General features: G+C 29.5%; 1 protein-coding gene across 3 annotated transcripts in view; it reads left to right on the top strand.

The window, feature by feature from the left end:
- The window catches only part of LOC113510523 (voltage-dependent calcium channel gamma-2 subunit), a 109,154-nt gene that overhangs the window by 77,100 nt on the left and 6,794 nt on the right, over nucleotides 1-25,260 (top strand). For all 3 annotated transcript variants that reach the window (XM_052903512.1, XM_052903513.1, XM_052903514.1), the window contains exon 2: nucleotides 23,175-23,298. In XM_052903512.1, the coding sequence (XP_052759472.1) occupies nucleotides 23,175-23,298 (124 nt within the window). The remainder of the gene's footprint in view (nucleotides 1-23,174; nucleotides 23,299-25,260) is intronic.

Below are 25,260 nucleotides of genomic sequence, written 5' to 3'. Positions count from 1 at the left end.
TCCATTTTAGATTAAGGAATAGTGCTTTGGAGCACTTCTGTCCTAATTTCTTTATAACACCGCAATTACCACTACATAAAACATTCATTTTTTTAAACTAGATTTTATGCGACTTGATTCATGTGACAGTAATATATTGATTGCTTAATAATATTATTATTATATTAGGAGGTCTCTTGTGACTTTTTTATTCCAAACTAGCTGCCCGTCCTGCTTCGCACGGGTGTATTAATTGTTTAGTATAGGCATAAGTTCACCTTTCGTACCAAACACTTTTCTTAATGTGGTCAATAAAGAACAAATAAATAAATTTAGCAAATAGGCGCAGTTAGTTCTGAAGTGATGCAATTATACACTTACATTCGATAATTGATTTTTATTCATATGAATAATATATACTACACAAAGATGGCTGAGATGATAAGGCGTCGAGGTAACAAATAAAATAAACAAACAAAGTACTAATTCTGTATAGGTATGTTATGACATATGTAGTTATAAAAGATGGTTTTTTTATTGGGTAAATGTTACGATAAGTATTTCCATCAAAATATTTTCACTATATTTTATCACCCATATCTCTTAATCTAAATGAAGGTATATCTGCAATACCTTTATAAATTATTAACATCGTAATATTAAGAACGTACGAGTCCGAACTCAACAAAACTATGTACACTACATAACTACAATTGTAAATATGGAACTTTATATAGAAACTGTAGCTGCGAACAATTTTCATTTTGTCAACGCGCCAACTCTTGGTGGTAGCTACTCGTTACCTACGGGTACATAATTATTTTACAATTAGTTGTTTCAACGTGAATTATGAAGTAACATTATTTAATATTCTTCTCGAGTGAAGTTTCGAGGTTCATATTATGCCTCGTTAAAATTTGGTACTTATAAAATTTTTATGACAATGTATGTACTTGTATGAGCTGTAATAAAATATCATTTTATTTTTTATATATTAGGAATATTTTTGCTATTTCTAAATATCTTTATTAAGATTTTTTTATGGTATAAACTATGTTTATACTTGTATGAAGGGAACTTAATTAATTGGTTCGATTTTCAAACGAATTCTTAAAGAAGGAGGTTCCGAATTCTGTTGTTTTTTTTTTGTTTTTATGTTTGTTACTTCATAACTCCGTCAATTCTAAACCAATTTGAAAAGTTTTTTTTTTTATCTTAAAGAAACAGGAACAGATAACAGAACAGGAAGAAATTTTATCAAAATCCATTTAATAGTTTAATTTTTAGACCAAAGTAACTGGCTTTGTCAGAATTAAAGTCGGTTTTTTTGTGGGACACAAAAAACCGACTAATATTATTTTTTTATTATATCATGTACCTAAACAATTTAATGAGTCAAAATAAATATTCCCACGTAAGTACGACGAACTCCACATTTATATATAGTTATTCACGCTTATATAGTAAATAATTTGTGTTGTATTTTATAAAATACTATAAAGTTTATTTTTTATTACTTTTTAATGAGAATATTCCGTGATTATAATCAGTTCAATCCTATCCCACTGTATTATCTTTTTTTAATGCAACTTAGAATGGCAAACAAACTGACAGCCTGATAGAAAGTACTAACCGTTACCTAGTCATCAATAGTACCATGGATATAACAGAGTACTCGTATACTGTGTCGCCCTCGATTAATGGTATCATGGGCGACACAGTATTCAGACAGATACTGTCGATCTTTAAAGACTAAGTCGTTATGTCTATGTACTCTATAATTTCATTACTATGTCTTATCTTTCAAATCAAAACACAGCCATGCATACACAACTGCTTCACTGTAGAGACACGAATAGAACAGAGGTATCCAAGCAGACAACTTTTTTACAAAGTCTCCCTCTGGTATCATCTATAATGTAAATTCATGATGCCCACGCTAGTATATTATAAAGAGTGTCTTGCTCAGCACATATATACATTATATTTCCCTCATGTCGTTAAAGCAAAATGTGGATTTATGACATAACACGTAGAGTTCGCGTCATAAAAATACATTTTTATTGACTGCGACAAAAGTGGAGTAAAATTCTTCGTGTTAAATAAACGTTCCACGAGAACTGCAAAGCACCGTCACTTAATAAAAGATCTCCCCAGGGAAGTAAGGCAAACAGCTCAATAAGATGAGACGGTATCATCATCGTCGGGTGAAAAAAAATGTCGTAAAACGTAGGCGGGGCAACATTAAATAAATTGCAGGCCCCTACCAAGAGCGCACCGCCCGTCGTGACATCTGCGTCGAGTCGCTAAACACGCTCTGTGTTCCTCTATTCTGCTTAAAGCTTGCCTTGCATCTAGAATTTAAAACTTTTATAAGTAATTAAAAATAATATTATATTAAAAGCTCATTAGAATACTTATTATAATAAACAAAAATGTTAAGAACATTTTGAAGTGACCTTATTTAATTTTTCTTTGAGAAGATTTTTAATTCGTCTTATATTTATTGTGTGTGTAGCACCAAATTTCATAATTCATTTTATGGTGAAAGGTGGTTTCACCTTTGTATTGATTTTATAATTGTGTGGTAATAGATTTTTTTTTTTGCAAAGATAAATTTATTTAATTATGTATGTATGTATAAATAAATATATTTTAAATCTAATTTATCTACAGTATTATATTATTGACCTATTTCTAATGAATCAAAATTAACTCATTTTAATTTACAATGTAAAATATATTAATATTTTATAATTTAAATTAGTTAATCGTATTGGAAACGACATGTCTGTGTTTTAGGTGAAAGAGAAAAACATATATTTATATAAATAGATATAAAACGAAACAGGTGAAATAAAACGTTTCATCGTGGATTGTACCACGTCGTGGTCACGACAGGATCAAAATTAATCATTGCTTTTATTGTTTTAATTTCGTTAGGTTTTTTTTGAGAAACATAATCATAGGATACGTATTTTTTAATTATACCCATCTATATAGTGATTAAACAATTTTGGTGAGCAGAAATGACATTTATAACTTTTATAAGTTGTGTCCCGATGAGACGAGTTTCACTTGTCTTTAGTGACATCGCACCCCGCGTAATTATGTTTAATGGTCCCGTTTATCGCGGTCATTACTATTAGAAACTTTGTATTCGAGACATTCAGGAACGTTTGGGGCGAATGACGGCAGGCCGCGGATATTGCAAGCAATCTTGCTAAGGGTGGCTTATTGTTTTTATCTACTTTAAAGCGCTTAAGAGCTAATGGCTGGATGGCTGTTAATTTCACATGTCGACACCTTGTTGAGAACAGTATTGCATATACCAATACAATGTTTAAACTACAGACACTAAAATTATATGTTTATTTTAAATGTAATTAAATTATATTTAACGAAACTTGTATTAAAAATGTAATTTTCAAATTATTCTTTAACCTATGACTTTAATAACTTCAAAATTATATTCAAATGGCTATAAATAATAATTTCTTTCTCAAAAAAAGTTCATTTTAAATTTCTCAAAGTTTGTATAGAAGTAAAGTAAGGATAAACCTTTTCGTTTAATAAAAATAATGAGAATTAGTGAAATAATGCGTATCATTAAAATAATAGTTATAAATTAAGTAATTAATAGCAGAGTGAGGTTTTGTACAAAAGTTTGCTTTTGCTCCTCTGTCTCATTCGTGTTTCTACTGTGAAGCAGTTGTACTCGTATGGCTGTGTTTCGGTTTGAGGGGTGGGATATGGCAGTGAATTTACTGGGTACAGAGGAATAACACCTGAGTTCTCAGGAATGGCAACGCATGGAGACATCATGGGAAAAACAGTATACTCTGTTATGTCCATGGTACCGCTTACGTCTATAGGCGACGGTTACTATTTTCCATCAGGTGGGCCGTCAGTTTGTTTACCATTCTAAGTTGCATAAGAAAAATAATAAAAAATACTGCAATTATTTTTAGGTCTAAAATATTATAATATTGCTATAAAATGAATATACTCTTTCGTTTTCATCTACAAGTCGTATATAATTATAGTTTCTAATTTCCATCACAGTTCCTTTCTTATATACAGCTCACACCGCACACTATGTTTTGCCTTAGCCTATGTTTTTACAATTGTTTGTACATCAGTTTAGACTGTGAGATTTATTTACTCGTACATTGTTATGTCCATTTAATGAATATAACAATGTATAAACCAAGATCGTTAATTTTAATATGACTAATTTGGCCACTTTACATGTTTGTAAAGTTACACTGTTGTTTGTTGTGTATTAACCCCAGGCCCAAACTTTGGAGAGAATTGTTAGTAAGGGGACTAGCCACCCCATTGCTGTCAATGTACCTTTAAAGGTCAACCTCCATGCAGTCTTCCCTTATAACTTTTGTGGTTAATTCTTGATTAATTTGCCACGATGGGCTAATTGATCTACCTTCATCTTCACCTATCATCCCTCTCTAGTACCCCATGGAGGCAGGGTGACTATTAATTTCATGATTAAAAAAAAACTATTTAACCTGTTAATACAAAGATAATATCAAGACTCTGTTATATATCATATATTTTTACATTTCCTCATTCTTTTAGAACTTTAGTTTTTAACTAACTTAAAAAGAAGGATATAATATATTCCACGCTTACCAATTTTTATGAATATACAGCAATTTTTAAAAGTTTTCCTGAGTGCTTAGCAAATTTTTTTTAATCCAAAGTTAGCAAAGCTTTCACAAAAAAATATAGATTTTTGGATGACAATAATAGATAATAGACATCTATTATCTATTATTGTTTTTTCTATCCAGAATAGAAATAAAGTCGGTATTACTGGTTTTTTATTTATTTCTACTCTAAAAATGCTTTGTATTATTAAATAATTATACAGTATATAACATTATTAATACAGTAATAATACAAATATATCACAATGTCGGTAGTGTTGCTCTTAAGCTAGAGCAACACTATCTCATCAATGCGACGATAACACGAATGTCAGTTTGTGCTAGATTAAGGTAACTTAAGAACAGAGAGCCAACAAAATAACAAAGACAAATTAAATTCTTTCGTCAATATGTTAAATACTAGAAAGATTTTAAAACTAAATAGTCGATGATAATAATTCTTATTCTTAACATATTACATTACTTTTCAATGTTTGTAGATTCGATTCTGGTTCAATACAAACATTTGTATTCATTGGTAGTATTTATAATTTGGTCGTTTTGTGAAAAATATATTTCAATAATAATAAATATTTATTTATAATTAGTTTATCGATTTCATCAATCAATTTATCCATTGCAAATCGTTATAGTACACACATTATAGCAATAAATTTCATTCAATTTTTTTATTCATTCATTCACAATAACTTCAATATATCTCTCAGTTATCTAGTAGATATTCATACCATAAGCTGTGCTTAATTTATAACTAAAAGGCGTTTATTTATTTAATTCTACTACCAAAAAAAGGCAAAGCAAAAGTTAATCGACTTGGTTCTTCTAAAGTACGCTATATTTAAGAATTTCCTTCTGAAATAAGTGCCCATCTTTCTTTTTAATACAAAATAATTATACAACAGACTAATTATGATTTAAATACTTAGTTTAATGAATAACTTACTTCTTATTAGTTCTTTGTTCAATTTGGTATTTTTTTTCGCAGAAAATATTTCAATAAGCATCGTAGTTATAAAATTATTTTCAGAAAAAAATATCTTAAACCCTTTAGATATAATAATCTATATTCAGGCGGTCTAAAGAATTCGATATTGAAAAGTAGATAAAATTGCAAATTACAATAAATTTTAACGTCCAAAGTTTCTTTTTTGTAATATAAAATACCGGTTTAATACTAATAATTGTATTACAATTTTGGAGGTATAATAATCGAAATAATATAAGGGAGACTTTACTACTCATTCGACGTTATTATATTCATGTCTCTGCCGTGAAATAACTAAACTTGCATGACTATTGTGATTTGAAAGGAAATTAAATGTCACGGAAGCATAAAATCTTAGTTATTAGGTACCTTACCTTACTTTAGTCAACCCTAGTAGGTGCCATGGGTACTGCAGTATATTGTATTGTATATATTTGTAGCCGAAGCTTACTATTTTCTACCGTCAGCTTCATCATTTTAGATTGTATAAAAATATACATTGAAAAATATATTATATATTATGGTTTGGTAGATCGATACTTAGATTAAGGCGTGACTTCTAAAAGTTTGCGAACGATTGCGACCTTTAAGTGACAAAGAGGGTAAACTTCAACCTTAAACCACGAATAAGCAGGAGAAGGGTCACAGTTAGGTATTCAGAATAAATAACTGAATGTTTGAATTTACAGAGTTTTAAATGGTTTTTACCGAGTGACAATAAGTGTGATGTTCCTTGCTTCTATATGATATACATTGGCATATAGATTAGATTATAAATATGACAAGATCTTTGACCCAACTTGATTAAGATGATTATGTGAATTTCATACTAAATAATAATTTAATATTACATATTATACGAGAACAATATAGGTATATATAATAGATAAAAAATATTTCTACATAGATATTGAATCGATTTTTTAAAACTTTCACTTCCATCCTATAACTCATTGTTATTCACAAGGTGCTCACTAAAAAGTCAAGAGTAGGCGAACACGATAACTATTCCAAAACTTATTGCCTTTTATTTCTTTACATACATGCATCGTTATATGACCCCCATAATACTTTAAGGTTTACCTTCAGTTTGATCTTTTATTATTATACTTCCGATTTTATGGATTTATGGATACTATTGACGTAAACAGATCTTTTCACTTACATCTGTATCGTTGCAATTTATCTTCTCAACACGCACATATTATCCAATATTCACTAACAATCTGTCTTTCTCTTTAACTATTTTTTTTTTGTTCAATGCTTTGTAAATACACAATATGTTTTAATTATAAGAAAAAAAGATTAAGCTCGCCATTCGTATCATAATTGCTCATGATTAGGGGTCCCGGATGATTTTGAAATCAGTTATGTATTCTCGATAAAAATACTTGTAATTCAATTGATTTCTGTTAAAATTTTGTTTAGAATACTTATCATATATCATTATAGGTGGTTTTATTAGCTTATATAATATTTTTACTTTTTATGGGTAGAGACCAAAGGATATATACCTAGTAGTGGCCAGTAATGAGTTAATATGATGATATAGTTTTATTTTACAAGGAGTGGCACATTAATGACAACCAACGTCACTTGGCATGAAAACTTCAAATTAGTCACAAAGTTATTTAAGGTGATATTAGTATTAGAAACTTACAAGAGATAGAAAATTATAGTGATTACGGTTTAAATTGAATAGTTTTGATTGATGATATCTTTGAAGGCTAGATTGAACAGGCACCTATAAATTAAGTTCACTTATAATTAAGATAATGTGAGATTATGATTAACATGCTCAAAAGATTCATATCCGAAACTAATATTAGGAAGACTTTGTACAAAAGTCGATTGCTTGAGTACCTCTGTCCCATTCGTGTTTCAACCGTGAAGCAGTTGTGTTTGCATGGCTGTGTTTCGGTTTGAAGGGTGGGATATGGCGTGAATTTACTGGGTACAGAGGAATAACACCTGAGTCCTCAGGAATGGCAACGCATGGGTGGTATCATGGGCAAACAGTATACTCTGTTATGTCCATGGTACTGCTCATGTCTATAGGCGACGGTTACCACTTCCCATCAGGTGGGCCGTCAGCTTGTTTGCCTTTTTAAGTTGTATACAAAAATAAATAAGAAAATTTGAATATTTGTGTCTTTGTTAATTTCACGTGAGAAAAAAAATGTCTAATATAGCTAATATCAAATAATTTTTTACGTACATAAAACTTATGAATACTAAGCTTTTGTTTAATTAAAAAAAATACTGGTAGTTATTGAGTAGTAAAATATTCAATCAATTACCTAGCTATTGAAGTTAGTATTATTGTTGAAATTTAAATTTAAATGAAAATAAAGTAAATCCTATTCGAAGGTCCACCTTGAAAGTAATTGCGATAAACCTGGATCTTTATTTCTTTCGAATTAATTCTGAAGGCGTTGGCAGGAGTTAGGGAAATAAATATAAATAGGAACATTGTGTACACAATTACATCAACGACCCGCAATTTACTTTAATTTGAAGCTCTTTCCTCATTAATCGAGGCAAAACGATGGCGTAGTGTACGGTCTGATTAAGATTTTAAGGTTGGAACTGAAAAAATCTCATAATATTTTTCATCTCAAATATTATTTTCATTTTATTATTAGGTGTTGTTTTGGAATATTAACTTTTTTAAAGCATATAAGCGAAATATCTACTTACATAATATTGAAACATAAAACATCAAATAACAATTACATTTCTCATCATCATCATCAACATCATTATCAACATCATTATCAACATCATCATCTCAGCCATTATCTGTCCACTGCTGAACATAGGGCTCCCCCATAGACTGCCATAAAGAATGGTCCTGACTCACTTGCATTGCTTTGTATATTTTTAGTTATATTATATTGTATGTTTCAACAAAATATAGCAATATTTATTGCAATGAATCTATCGCCCAAAATTTCTCAAACTATATGTTGAATAATCCAGTACCTACTGATCCAATTAAAATTTCATAAACAAATCTGAAAAAGGTTTCTATTTAGATATTATATAATAGTAAATAAATATTTTCCCTTAAAGTTTTTAATCGAAATTCAAGTATTTAAGTAGGTTATTTGTTAGTACAAATTTATTATTTGAATTGAATTGATTTTTAAATATAGAAATCTAATTACTGAACTTTGCAATTTGTATAATACGAATTTAAAGCTTTCAGCAGAATAATTTCAGCAATTTTATAATATATTAGTACGTAATTCACGAATCTCGCCTGAAGGTTTTGTACCTTATCTATGATTTTAAAATTTAAATTTTCCATTTGAAGCGGTTTATTGTGTTTCAAGCGGCTACAAAGATGTTGTATAAGTAAAGCTTTCTGATCACAATAGGATTATAGATTGTTGTTACCACGAAGCAATAAGCAATAATTTGTGTTAAATTTAAATTACTTTTACTGAGTTGGAATTTTCGAGTATGAATAAGAATAATTGGAATTATATTGAATATCTTATTAAAGAAAATACAACTTGGACAATATAACTTAATATTCTGCGTGGTAATGAATAGTAATTCTAAATAATGAAGGTGACTTAACTGTCGATATTTTAAAAGCTCTTGACTTTGCTTAACTGATATTTATAAGTTAAAATATATTTCTATTATGTGCTTCCTTAGTTTTTTATTTACCTATATTCTACGAGGTCTGTCCGGAAAGTTCGTATAAAAGTGTTCTGGAATGCGAGAAAGAGGAGTGGGGAGGCCAGGTAAGCGCAGGACCCCTTCCTTATGTCCCTAACAATGCTTCAGTTCTGGTCTGACCGCCGTGCGGTGCGAACTGGCTTGTCACGCCATCTGTGAAGTTACCTCTTAACGAAACCCCGTCGGCATGGAGCCCGCTTCCGTTGAAGAGCAGCGCGTCGTAATCAAGTTTCTCTCGAAACTCGGCAAGAATGGCCGTGAAATTTTTGCCGATCTCAGAACAGTTTATGGGGATGATGCTGTGAAGGAACCAACCGTCCACAAGTGGCTAAAAAGATTCAGAGAGGGCCGAGAAAGCGTTCAAGATGACCCACGTTCAGGACGTCCTTCCACTTCACATTCCGACGAATTCGTCCCTCCAGGCCAGACAGTTGATGGAAAATTCTACGTCGATGTGCTCAGACGCCTCAAAGCTCGTGTGGCACGAGTTCGTCCAGAATTGGCGCGAGAGGGGCGTTGGATTCTTCACCACGACAATGCCCCTGCCCACACCTCTCTTGTTGTCCGTGAGTTTTTGAGTAAAAATTCCATTACGGTGACCGAACACCCCCCCCCCTATTCGCCGGATTTGGCCCCGTGTGACTTCTTCTTGTTCCCAAAAACCAAATTGGTACTTCGGGGGCGGCATTTGGGGGACATAAATGAGATAAAAAAAGCTACGACGGGGCAGCTGAGAAACCTACAACCAGAGGACTTTCAAGGAGCCTTCTCACAGTGGAAACGGCGTTGGCACAAGTGCATTATGTCACAGGGGGAGTACTTTGAAGGGGATAAAATTGATTTACCTGAATAATTGTAAAATAAAATTTTTAAAAAACTTTTATACGTACTTTCCGGACAAACCTCGTATAACCTAATTTTGTAACTTATTATATTTTATAATCTGCACTTCAACCTACTATACTTTAATAGAATTTTCTCTTTGTATATTAATATTTATAAGTTGCAATAAAGGGTTAAATAATAATAATAAATAAACGTAATTAAATTTGTTCAATTCAGGGCTTTATCAAAGGCTAAAGTATAAAAATTTTATTCAGTGACATGACATAGGACCTTTGACTTACATTCGAATATATAAAAGAAATCTCCAAATTCTGTGGTATGTATTTATATTTTTTAATAGATAATAATAGAACGGTAACCCCGCCTTCACTAACGGTATACGCTGGCACCAGGGATGGTAGGTGAGAATGAAAAGACAGGTCAATTAGCCTATCGTGATGAATACGTCTTTTCAACACGATGGTTTCCAAGAAAGTTTACATGGAGATCGATTGGGTATTTATGGCGCTGGTAGTCCATATTACTAACAATCCATTCCTGTATCCTAGATTTGTATTTAGATGGATGACCCTGTGGTAACGCATTCGAAATATGACTAAACCTAACATTACTTAACCTCGTTTGTTGACACTGACCAAGGAGTGCAACAGAGCTGTAAGCATTTTAGTTTTCACTAAGAATTATATGAAGAGAGTGTCCAAAATGCAGCACTGAGAGCTTGTGCACCAGTTACAAGTAGCTATTATCCTTTATTAGCTTAAACTTTTGTTCGGAAGTAAAGCTATGAGCAAAAGGTGAATACAACTGCAAGTTGAACTTCTTGTACTCTCTGCCAACTAACTATCGGAAAGTGTAGGTCATTTGTGATGTATTCTTTTTTTAATATTGTTACAATTTTTCTGAAAAAAAGTTATATAAATTTTATTGCAGATATAACACGATAAATCTACTGTTAACAATAAAACTTTTAATAACGTTTTTACTTCGTATTTTAGATCGAATTCCATTAACGTTTATTTTTTATCCATTTTATTACTCTAGATAATGTTAGCTTTACTCACTATTTCATACATGTAGATGTAGGAAAATTTATTAAAGAAACCAATTTTATGAGTAAATGGCCTATTAACATATATCATATACTAGTCTTTAAATAAACTTTCAGAAATACAATTGTTGATCTAGAAGTTTTTTCGTGATGTCGGTACAAACATACAAACAGGCAGACAGATAGACAAAATACATATTTTTTCTTAAATATTTTCCATGTGCAGACATTGTCTGAATACAATTTTATTATATAAGTAAAATAATATTTCTTCTTAATTTTATCTATTGTATATAAATCTTTCGTATAAAAAATATATATATCAAAACAATATTGAAAATAGTAGTATAATATCAGGTATACTGTTACAAAATTCGTGAAAGAAAAGCAGATAAACGCAGACAGCGACTTTGTTTTATACTATTATATAATAAGATTTATTTAATAGGTTTTCTTTAAATAATACATATAAAATGAGACAACAAATAAAAAGTTATATTAGAAATGCTATTTATTTTCAAAAACACTAACCTTAAATGGAAGACAATAAATACAAGTCCTTCCTATATCCTTCACCATCTTACTAGAAATACGAATGGCGTTTCTCCGAAAGGGAAATGGAAAGTTAATGCGTACATAAGATCTTCTTCGAATTTATTCTTGTATTGATATGACATATTGTGTCTAAAATAAGAAACAATGAAAGCTATTGGAAGCTGGAAAGACTGCATTTTATATTAAAAAATCAATTTCAATATGCGACAAAAAGAAAAAACAGTACAGAAAATCGTATGGATGACATATTATTTATTGTTGCGTTTACAACCACATATCTGACAATAGAAAAAGCTTTGTAAATAACTTAGGAGCGCAGATACCATTCTTAATCTATGCTATGAGTAATCGCCTATTACAATTTTATTACGATTATTTTAAAATTATTATTACGTCAAAAACGTACTTAATAGACACGAAAATTAGATCAGTTAACTACTTATTGACGTGCTTACATGTCTATATATAAAACTTCCTTACAGCTCAGCCACTCGATTACACAGTTAGTAGAGAGAACACCACTCACAAAGCTAATTGGATTAGCCAAAACCTATAACAATACGGTTGTAATAGAAAAACCGTGGCTCCGTATTGTGTTGAAAGTACAGATGAAAGAAAAGGAATAATTGAATTTTATTATAGACATTCTTAACGTTATTATATTGCGGGTTCAGGGTTGTGAAATGGCAACTTTGCGAAGTAGCTGACGTAGCTTACAAAATTTGTTGGTAAGCGCGGGACACGTCCTCGGAATATCAATGTCCACCTGGGACGGCAGGAATTCTGTTTAGCGATACGACAAAAGGTCTCCGATTCACCCTCATGCTTCGAATTCCAATAAATACACTATTCATATACATACAATGACTTGTAAATAGATAAAATAAGCGATATAGGTTTTTCAAACAAACGCATCGCAATAAATCCTTGCAAATGTAACAAACACTACTGGTGGGCATATTTTGTAACCGACTTAAAAAAAGGAGGTTCTCAATTCGGTTATATTTTGTATGTTTGTTACTTTATAACTCCGTCAGTTGTTAACTGATGTAGAAAATAGTTTTTTTTTTTCCTGAAATAATATATTTACAGATTGGTCTCATAAAAATATGATCAAAATCGGTTCAGTGGTTTGGTTTTTAATTTAAAATAACTAGTTTTGCCACAATTAAAGTCTATTTTTGGAATACGATTTTAAATAATGTTTATTATGGACAAGTAATTTCTTAAGTGGCGGCCGAAGAAGTAAATGGAGTGCAGCGGACCTTTTACTATATTAATCAATGTAAATAGCCATTTCTCGTCTTTATTTAAACAAAGAAATATCTTTATTTGAGTTAACTTAGAAGGTAAATATAATGAACATTTTGAACAGAGAATTTATAAAATAATTTATTTTTTAAACTAATTTATATAAATAAAAATCAATTGTCAGACGTAGGTATGTATGCGTATCCATTCAAAATGGCTGCATATATTTAGCTAATTCCTTTCTTGTGTTTTATTTGTAAATTATCAGAACAATAAACAATATAAAATAATATATAAAAACAGAAAATGTTTGACAAATTGTACAAATTTCATTTCTTTCTTTAGTATATGCATGTTAAGCAGAAAAGGGCAGCTAGTAAATAATAAGAGTATAGCAAATCTACTTTATGACAAATATGAAACCCGCGTCTCATTAAATTATAATTTCCTAGTGTTAGCTTACTTTAGGAATAAATAATATGTTTATAGGCGATGGTAATAACTTTCCATCACGTAGACCGTCAATCTATTTCCCATTTTAAGTTACAAAAATATAATTATTCTTATATTTTTGGATTCGGATTAATTTTATATTAAGTTAAGCAAAATATATTTTAACAATGGATGTGTATTTTTAATAATACTTTGAAAAAGGAGAAAAATCTCGTTTAAATTTTCCATTTTATTTAAACGACTGTCAACTCAATTCCGACATTAATGATCATATTTTCATCATCATCATATATATAATTTTCCACTTCTGAATATAGGCTTCCTCCACAAAGAGGATTTTACTAGTAGTTGCCACGCTTGGCAGCCGGGTTAGTAACCATTTTGATGATATTTTAAAAGGGATTGTTAGTGATTATTTATCAAAAATTAAAAATTTTGAAATTAATAATGTAAGTAATGTAAATAGCCATTTCTCGTCTTTATTTAAACAAAGAAATATCTTTATTTGAGTTAACTTAGAAGGTAAATATAATGAACATTTTGAACAGAGAATTTATAAAATAATTTATTTTTTAAACTAATTTATATAAATAAAAATCAATTGTCAGACGTAGGTATGTATGCGTATCCATTCAAAATGGCTGCATATATTTAGCTAATTCCTTTCTTGTGTTTTATTTGTAAATTATCAGAACAATAAACAATATAAAATAATATATAAAAACAGAAAATGTTTGACAAATTGTACAAATTTCATTTCTTTCTTTAGTATATGCATGTTAAGCAGAAAAGGGCAGCTAGTAAATAATAAGAGTATAGCAAATCTACTTTATGACAAATATGAAACCCGCGTCTCATTAAATTATAATTTCCTAGTGTTAGCTTACTTTAGGAATAAATAATATGTTTATAGGCGATGGTAATAACTTTCCATCACGTAGACCGTCAATCTATTTCCCATTTTAAGTTACAAAAATATAATTATTCTTATATTTTTGGATTCGGATTAATTTTATATTAAGTTAAGCAAAATATATTTTAACAATGGATGTGTATTTTTAATAATACTTTGAAAAAGGAGAAAAATCTCGTTTAAATTTTCCATTTTATTTAAACGACTGTCAACTCAATTCCGACATTAATGATCATATTTTCATCATCATCATATATATAATTTTCCACTTCTGAATATAGGCTTCCTCCACAAAGAGGATTTTACTAGTAGTTGCCACGCTTGGCAGCCGGGTTAGTAACCATTTTGATGATATTTTAAAAGGGATTGTTAGTGATTATTTATCAAAAATTAAAAATTTTGAAATTAATAATGTAAGTAATTATATAGTTATTAGGATAACCGTGATGAACAACGGTATTGCTGTTGATGATGAGAATTATGTATTATTTATCTATAATGTATTGATCATAAATACCCAATTTTCGTTATGACGTTAACTTCTCTAATTAAATTGAATTCAGTAAAAACGAGCTCATTAAAAACATTTATTATTAATTAAGCTGTTCTTTCATCAACTTAATTTGTAATAATAACAAACAAGACATACAATTGTTTCAGTTAAGTTTAAAACAAAATTCGTTATAAGCTATTAAAGTAAAATAATTAAGAAGCATGTTAAAAACATTTATAAGTTTTGTGTATATAAATGTCATATAACGACATAAACGCCAGCTGTCTTTTTTCTTCACAAATTCAAAAACAGGTTTTTTTAATGGATGATACTGGAATGGTAACCCTGCCTGCGCTATCGGTATACCAGTGAGGAATGGAGGAAGAGTGAAGAATTCAACAATAAATCAATCACGATGGTTTTCAGGGGGAACCGCGTGGAAGTCGACCTGATAGGGTATATTGTTAGCAATGGGATTGGAACTAGTTGGAGATTACTATAAACTATAAATAAAATTAAATAATAGTGTACACAAATTATCATCATCACTCCAATCAGTCATTACTGATGATCTATAAACTATTAGAAATAGTGCTGAGCCACCTACATTAACTGACTCGCTGTAATACGTTAAGATCTACACCCCGTCTATGGGAAGTTCTCTAATTCCATAACCATTCTTTATTTATCAATTTTCATTGGTTTTCATAATGCTCCAATTAAGCTTCAGCTTGTTAATTCTTTGTCTATACCGATCACTATTTCTTCTGCGGTTATTTTAAATTCGAATTTTTTCATCCAGCGCAACTATAGCACAAATTTCAGAGGATAATTCTCTATAGCACAACATTGTGGATGTATTAGAATATTCGACGATCCGATAGTTGCGGATTCATCATTTACATTCATAGATAGATGTCTGAGTATTTTGTATTTATTAATATAATTTACGTGTCATTACGAAATAAAGTTATGTTTTTAATGATATATCTGCATTCAAATATGTATCTATTATACAAGTTTTGCTTAGTTTAGGACGAAATAGCATCGTGTTATTTTTGTATTTTACATTTATGAAAATAAAATAGAGATAAAAAATATAATTATTATTTGTATATTATTCTGGCTATGGTGTCTGTTTTATATATTCAAATACTTGAAGGATAAGGGAATCATTTCACTTATAAGAGACTACTACTAGGCATGTAACATTTCCGATTGACTTGCAACAATTATGAATCACTTATCCACGATAGAAGATAACATATTACTTATACAATTGAAACATAAAATATCTATAATAAATGTATATAAATCCACAAATTCTTTGCTGATATTTGAGGAAAGGATTTATTTTACAATAAAAGCAATATTAATATTAACGAGAACATATTCTGTATTACACATTTGTGTAATAAGCATGAATATTTTTCATGCTCATTATGCGCACCAAAGCACTATACTAATGAGCAAATAAAATTTATTTACATAAAATAATATTTATACGATAACTGTTTATTCAATAAATAGCTATGGTCCGTGGCTTTGCGCGCACGGTGTCGAGTTTCATTCAAAAATCTTTTCTGTCGAATGCTTACATTATAAAATAAACCTATGTTCCAAATTTCAAGTTTCTAGACTTAGTAGATTTGGTTGTGACGATAGTCAGTCAGAACAAATTACTTTATAAGTATAAAAGATAAATTTGAATGTCAATTTTACTGAATTAGGTGTTACCTTGCATATCACTGATTATTTGATTAGTATTATTTTGTTTAATACCGCTGGCATTTGTATGTGTATGATTGCCAACACTGGCAGATCGATCACCACTATTACCTTTATTATGCACACGTACTAATGAAAGTGGATTTAAACAGAATAATTTTAATTATATAAACAACGAATGTTAATTTGCAATTTTTAATGAATTCTAGAGGATCGTTACTGTTTTGATATCTGCTGATTAATTTTACTCAAATTCGATATTAGTAGACACTTTTTTTCTATGCTTTTGAGTTTTATGATAACAAATTTTACAAGTACCGAGCAAAATGTTTTCATTGGTAGTTTGACCTTTTATAAGCTGCAGATAATAATGTTACAGTAAAATTATTTGTAATATTATATAATTTATCTTACTACGTACTTTGTCTACCACAAGGTATTTGGTATGAAGATAGATAATGAAATCAATATAGATTAAATAAATTGAGGATTATTATAAATACAGGGTAAACAAGCATGCGGCTTACCTGATGGCAAGTGACTATTTATTCTCCTTTATTTAAATTTTTAAAGATTTACTTTCTCTCAACGCGTACAAACATAATGCTAGAGAGCCCCACCCAACTTACATACAATAAGTAAGTAGCTTGGTGTCTTATTGAAAAAAATAAAAAACGGGCTTTACCTTATTAGTCACCTCACCATAAAAAATAAGCTTGGAGAGAAGAGGAAATTTTGGGTTGAAAAAATAAAATGTCGCAGGATATTGTTATGCTACTTTTGCAATTACAAGACTTTGGAAACTTCCTAAGAATGGATTCTGACTATTTTTTATAACTTGTGACATTTATATTAAAAAGTGGATTCTTTATACCTATATATTATACCTAATATATATTATATAATAGGATATTATACCTAAAACAAAACTGTAAAGGAACGGTTAGTGTTACCGCTGAGATATAGAATTATTAAAAAAAAGTTTTGAAGAATTGAAATTCTGATCAGTGATATAATAGCAAATGTAATTTTGAAGTACTTCATGGAACGCTTTTAGCGACTGCTCCCATAAACTTTTGTTATGAATCATAACTTCTTATGTTTTTGTTCCACAAATATGGAATTCTTTGTAAAATTCAAATTTTTACTATCACAATTCTTATTTGAGAACGTACTTTATGAATTAATAAAACAAATTTTAAAAGCACAGAGCTCACTTTCTCAAAATTTAACAGTATTATTAATTTTTAGAAATATTAACTTCTTTCTCAAGAGTTTATTTTGATTAGTCCAGTTTAATAATAACATAGTATGTATAATCACTATACGTACGTTTACATACGATTGTAAATATACAAATCTAATATATTATTGTAATTCTGTCTGTCGACTGTTATAACTAATTATTGTCTAATCAGCTAATTATTTATTATATAGTACTATAGTTGTTTGATAATTTGTCATTCCTATAGTTATATATAATATAAATATACATAACGTAGGGCCTTTAATTAAAGCAACACTTTAAAATGGAACCATATCATGTTTTTCCGTCTGGTCGGGGCATAGAATAGGCCACCCCCTTCTCTCCCATGGGCGTCGTAAGAGTGAAACTAACGTGTAATTGGCCTTACGAATTGAGTCAACCAACTACTCTTCTGACGTGCTATTTATTCGAGACCTGACATATTTGCCCATCAGAACTCGATTGGGCTGGAAATCGTATCATCTGTAGACATTAGAGGATTTTATTTAAGATCGAAAACCTGGAAATTCTTGAGTTCGAATGGTGTCATCCAGTAATAGTATTTAATACAAAAATAATAGTTTCGTATTTTAGCTGTAGTAGTCTTATAATATAGTACTTTTTTACACTTCAATCGTGCTTATGTTCAAACGAATATAATAAAATGTAAATTTATTTAGTTTAAACATAAGTACATTTATTTTTTATAAATTTCTCTCATTACAAAAAATTTTTAGAACACTTTTTCAATGCGATATTCAATAAGAATTAAGAGCGTAAGGTAAAGTAATGATGTGTCTAATTTCCTTAATATAAAATAAAAAATATAATAAGAACAATAGATACACTTTACTATTTCTATTCGTAGTTGACTTTGCTAGGAAAAAGATATTAACCTTCAAACCGAAACACAGCCATGCAAACACAACTGCTTTACGGTACAAACACGAATGGGTCTCGCTCTGGTGATAACTGAAGTCTTAGTACTTTTTTATTAAATAACGAGTAAAACTTCCTGTTATATCAATTTAAATTTATTACAAAAAATAAATAAATAAAGGATTAACCCGAAAACAAATCATTATGTCTAATCTCTGTAACGGATAAACTTAAAAAATACTTAAATTATTTTAATAAAATTTTCACCTGTATAAAGTTACATTATCAGGGAGTAATATGAACTATATTTTAATTTAAAAAAACCATGCGAAGCCAGGTGGATTATTAGTTAAATATAAACAACATAACTAATTAATTTAGTTACAATCTTTAATAAACATCTAGTATTGAATGAATTTTAATACGAAATTTGTTTTAAAAGTAATTTAACTTTAAAAGAAAAAAAAAATTAAAAGAAACTCTCAATTTATTCACAATTCTTTGTCTAAGAGAAAGAACATTAAGTATATTGTCATTTTGAAGTCATGGAACAATAAATAACACTTGTATTGTTTCGTTTAATTAATGATGTTATCAAATTAAAATAATGTCTTCTCTTTCTTAACGAAATTTCTATCGCTTTAATTTAGGTATATGTCATCATCCTATGCACATAAAAATGATAGAAATTTGATAATTTTTAATTGAAATTTGAAGCAATAGCTAGCTATATTACTCAACTATGTTGATGTGCATTATAATTTTACTCTTACTAATATAACAAAATTGTAATAAGATGATATCAGTACATGGGAGATGTTAAAAAAAAAATATATGAGGGGTCTTAAGAAGAGCAAAAAAGTCAAAATAAGATTTAAAAAAATTTTGTCTCTGTATGATTGATCCGGCATTGAGTAATAACTAACTGACTAAATTGAATGCGGTTTTATTTGCACAATTTAATTCCTGAATATCTAACTTAAAATCTGGTGTATGTATTATTTTGAAGCGCCATCTAGAAGTAGTCTATTTCAATAGTTTTCTATTTCTGAAATCCACGCGTGCAAAGTAGCGAACAAATACTAGTCTATACTAATATTATAAAGAGGAAATATTTGATTATTTGTATGTTTATAATAAATAAATACAAAAACTACTAAACCGATTTTAGAAAAGCATTCACCTATGGAAAACTACATTATCAGTGAGAAACATAGGCTATATATTATTTCTAAATATTCTTTCTACTCGTGCGAAGCTGGACCGGATCACTAGTAATTAAATAAAAAGGGATGTACATTCCCTAGTAAGTACACAGAAAGCTGTGTACTTATTTACCATTAATTTCTTTTCATCTAGCCGTAACGAATATCCGAACGTATTTACAAACTTTTACATTTGTAGTTAATTTTAGTAGGATTTAGGAGAAAATACCAAAAAATCTAACTGATCTTTAGTTTGTAGAAGATTTTAGTTTTATTAATAAGGCGATAAAAGTTTTATATTGGGTTATATCAGCCGTATTCTTCTTTCATTTTATAATCTGAGTAACTTTTATAGGAAACGTAATCAAACTCCGTAATGGATACAATAAATTACACAATAAGTTAAATCAAATCATGGGAAGGTCATAAATTGCTGAGTTTCGCCGGCCAGTGGATCCCGAGGGATCGGAATTATACCATTTATCTTGCCCGTATAGAAATGAACGGGATCTCGTAATTTCCGTATTCCACTTATGGTCTTATGTTGCCGAAGTGACATTTTTTGATGCCTCTAGATAGTTCTTACTTTGTTTCTGACACGGGGGAGATCACACTATATTATTTATTATTATATATATCTATATAACAATCTTAATACAGGTTTATGTGATTACTAGTTCTTACCAGTAACTTATTCCACGTGACCGGGATATATTTTTATTGACCAGGATTAAAAGTAACATGTCCTGCACTATCCCATATAGTAAGTACGTGTATACCAAATTTTATAGTGATTAGTTAAGTCATTATAAGGTAACAAACGAAGAAATTCACTTTCATATTTAATAATAATAATTTATAAATAATATTAATAAGGATTTAATTATTTACTGGGTACAGAGGAATGACACCTGAGTCCTCAGGAATTGCAACGCATGGGGGTATCATGGGCGAAACAGTATACTCTGTTATGTCCATGGTACTGCTCATGTCTACAGGCGATGGTTACCACTTTCCATCAGGTGGGCCGTCAGCTTGTTTGCCATTCTAAGTTGTATAAAAAAAAATATAAAAATAATTATTTAATTTGAAACATGACAAAGCTATTTTTATGTGACTTCAAAAAGGACGAGGTCTCCATTTCGTTTGTTATTCTTTTACGCAATCGAATTATCGATTCTGAACGAATTTTGACAATTCTTTTTAATATTAATGAAATCGATACGGCTTAATCCAATTTGCAAATCAAAATCTACTCGTACGATATACGATTCCACGTTCTAAATTCAAATATTTTCAGTTTAATATGTATACGAGACGTCTCGTCTTACATCAGTGTTTTATTATGATTGAATTCGTGCTATTTTTTTTTAAGAATTATTATTAGACCTTTATGCAGTGTATAAGATTTATTAATTTTAACATGGCATGATTAAATTCCATTGCGATATGATAACTCAATTATTATTATTCTTAAAAATTGTCATAAACCAATATTAATATAATAAATTGTTACCAATATATATTCAGATTCTAATTTAGAATTTTTATTTACATTAAATATGGGCACATCAGATGAATATTCAATGATATATGGTTCGAGCTACATGTTTCACCTAATTACTGGTATACAAAATTATAAAGTTACACTCTATTACTTAGTCGTTTTGTATATAATTTTTGTTTATTAATTTACACTTTATTGAGCCATTTAAAAAATAATAAATACAATTAACTTTAATGAAAAGTGATACAAATGGCGACCTTATCGCTAAGAAATCTCTTTCAGGTAACATTTGGGTAGAGTACATTGAGAAAAAAATATAGGTAGGTATGTCAAAAATAATTATCTTGTAAGTGCCTTAATTAAATGTCTATTCTTAATATTATTATTTACGCAGCATTTATACGATTTCTGCAAAGAACTTTTGTATTTATAAAATCGTATATCTATAATGCTTATTATAGGTATATTCGTATATAATCGAATCAATTCTATTTTAATCGTACTCAGTTTGGAATAATAATAAGGTTAATTACCTGAAACATAATGAGATTAACACACACGTTTTCCATAAAGCGTGCACTAAAACCCAATAGATCAATTAAACGAAAGGGCTTGGGTCTGTAATGTAATTAAGGAATGACTACCCATTTGGAGAGGTTTCCCTAATCATACTATTAAATCTAATATCGATATGAAATCAAATTTATAGGTACATCACAATTCTAATTCGTAAAGCTATTATTAAAATATAATCACAATATAAAAATAATATTTAAAAAAATATATATGAATAAAAGAATTTTGATATTTTAAGAAGTGGTGATGACTTTAATAAGATACAGTGCGATAAAGTCGCCGTATCGCGATATCTTGTCGATGCAATCGCAATTCCGACTTGACGATTCTAAAGTCATCATGCTGGCTTCAAGCTTTAAGGTTTCCATTCATACAAATATTATAAAATTGTAACTAGTCAATACATGAGATATATTCAAGAAAAATTAATATGTGTTTAATAAGATCAATACATGTCAAATCACAATTTTTAGACATTTTGTCAGTATATTTGTTTATTCCGGTATCACGTAAAACTACAATAATTAATTGAATGCGGTTTTTACAGTTGTATTTCTGAAGGTCTAATGTAAAAATTAGTGTATGTTTTATTTTGATACGCCATGTGGAAGTGGTTTGTTACATTAGTTTTCTTTCCTACTTCTTAAATCCACGCATACGAAGTAGCGGGCAAAAAGCTAGCGGTCAATAAAACGGAATAATTTATTACATATTTATGGTAATATTTCATCGTTCTGTGGGTTATCAGTATTTCAATTATCCAAGTTGAATTCTTTTTGTACGGATAATTTGTAACTCAGAGTTGTTCATTAGAAATAACCTATGCCGAGTCACTTTTATAGTTTATTACCTACGTGTAGAAATGAAAAAGAATAAAATAATAAGATAATTTTAAGTTTTATTGTACAATAAGGAACAAAAAAATATATACATAGATAGCAAACATTATTATTACAGGTTTTAGTAATGTGCCAATGCGGATTTTATTTTGAAAATCCTCACTAATATTATACGAGTATAAAGTTTATTTTTTTCCATAGGGATTATCATATTTCGTTCATTCGAATGAAGTTGCTGGTTAGTCTTAAACATATAAAGAAGTAAATATCTTGTATTTCTTTTACAGTGAAACGGAAAGAAGGTATGTGGGGCGGGGGTGCGCAGTGCGTGCACGCCTCGCTGCCGCGCGGTGCGCGTGCGCAACCCGCGCCCACGCTCAGCGGCGCTATCGCAAGCCGCCGCCCGCCCAGGTAATCTAGTCGTATTATATTAATATTCTAAATAAGTTGTATCTCGTGGTTTTGCTCGTGTGAACCAGTATAATTATCCTGTGTACTAAGTAAGGATATATACCTACTATATAGCTACTCTTGTATCAAATTCGATTCAAACCCGTTTAGTAGTTTTTTGTGAAAAAGTAGAAAACATCCATCCAATCATCGATCCTTAAAAATTTATGAAAAAGTTTCTTACTCTGTTTAGTGCATAATAAAATGCAATAAAATCTGTTTATTTTTTTCCTTTCGGCTTCTTAAGCCGCGGTTAAAAACTAGTATAATAATAATTATACAGATAAATTACACAGCTCAGTTCGTACTAAAATAAAATAAACATTGTTAGTCCAATAGCTTAATTGCCCAATTTATATTCCAATGGTCGATATTTTAGTAAGTATTTCGTCGTCCGTAGTCTAAACTAATTTACAGTAAATTTATTTCTTGTTTAATCCTTACTAATTTGAAAGCGAGTTTGTTTGTTACCTCTTAGTGTCTTAACCAACCACTGTTGAAATTGGTAAGATTATATCGGATGAGTAGCATATAAGCTACAGGTAGTAATCATATCTTAGTTACGCAGACGAAGTCGCGGGTAAAATTAGTAAAAAAATAATAGGAAAGTTGGCAAAAACTGAAATTCATTACTTATACTTTATAAATCAGTATGTGTAAGTAGATTCCATGGATATCAAATGTGTGGGTTGTGTCTCCCATTGGTAATTAATACAAGAGATATTACTCTACAGTAATATCTCTTGTATTAATTAAATTTTAGATTAAATTATGGTGCATCTTCTATTTTACGATAAGGGCAATTCACCCTATTATATAAATAACCAAATAATCATGTAAAAGTAAAAATAAGGTAGCGCCGAGTAACTCAAAACTCTGTCTCTAATTATATGCATTTATGTTATTTAAAGAATAACCATTTCCCTTATTCCTATGGGATTTTCGATTACATGTTAGTGTATTGTTTGCATCACAAAACGAAATTATTTTCAAACTTTCCAGTTTCTAAATAAAATTATTTACCCCTTATTCATAAAAACGTTCAATCTCTAATAAACCTATTTTAGTTATGTAGCCTTTAGTTTTTTTTTCTTTTTATGTTGATATTTCAATTATAATAAAATTTAAAAAAAAAGGTTTGTAGAAAGTATTTTTATAAATAATCGTGGACAGTCGACGATTATTTAATAAAATACTATATATTAGATCAGTAGGACAATTCTTATTATTATGATATGCAAAAACTTTAAATATTTTTACAAAAAATTTGAATGAAAAAAAAAATGAGCATATACTAGCAGCATTTTATATTACCTACCTAAACAGCATCTTGCTGTATTATGATCCCATAACGTTGTGATTTACGCTCGCAAAAAAATTGAACTGCTAAACAATTTATATGCAAGTTCACACCCAAACTTGGTAAGCAGTTTTCTGCAGCGGTCTTTATGATAAAAAGCTATTAAGGTTGGAATAACACCATCCCTAATAATAATGCTTATACTTTATAATGTATTTTTTTTCCTTACTAATATTATAAATGTGACAGTGAGTTGTTACCTTATAGTGCCTTAACGTTTTAATCAATCACTATTCCTCTGCAATGCCTCAACATTCATGGGCATAAAGATAAAGATAAATTTAATATATAAAGGTAATAGTAATATACTCGTAGATCAAATCCAGACATAACGTATTTCTGTAGTGGTATTTCCATCTTTTCAGTATGGGAAAAAGCCTTATTTACGATTATAATTCTTTAAATTAAATTAATTAATTAATTAAGATTTATTCTTAGTGCGATTTAATAGGTGAAGTATAATGAAATATTACGCAATGAATATTGTTTATTTTACATAAAAAAATATATGTTATAATGATTTATGAATTAGGTAAGAATTACTGAAATTTAAGAGTATAGTG

The sequence above is a fragment of the Galleria mellonella genome, unplaced genomic scaffold, assembly GCF_026898425.1.
Source record: "Galleria mellonella isolate WM207_F2 unplaced genomic scaffold, CSIRO_AGI_GalMel_v1 utg139, whole genome shotgun sequence".
NCBI lineage: Eukaryota > Metazoa > Arthropoda > Insecta > Lepidoptera > Pyralidae > Galleria > Galleria mellonella.
The sequence above is the reverse complement of the archived record's forward strand: the minus strand, read 5'-3'. Positions and strand labels throughout refer to the sequence as shown.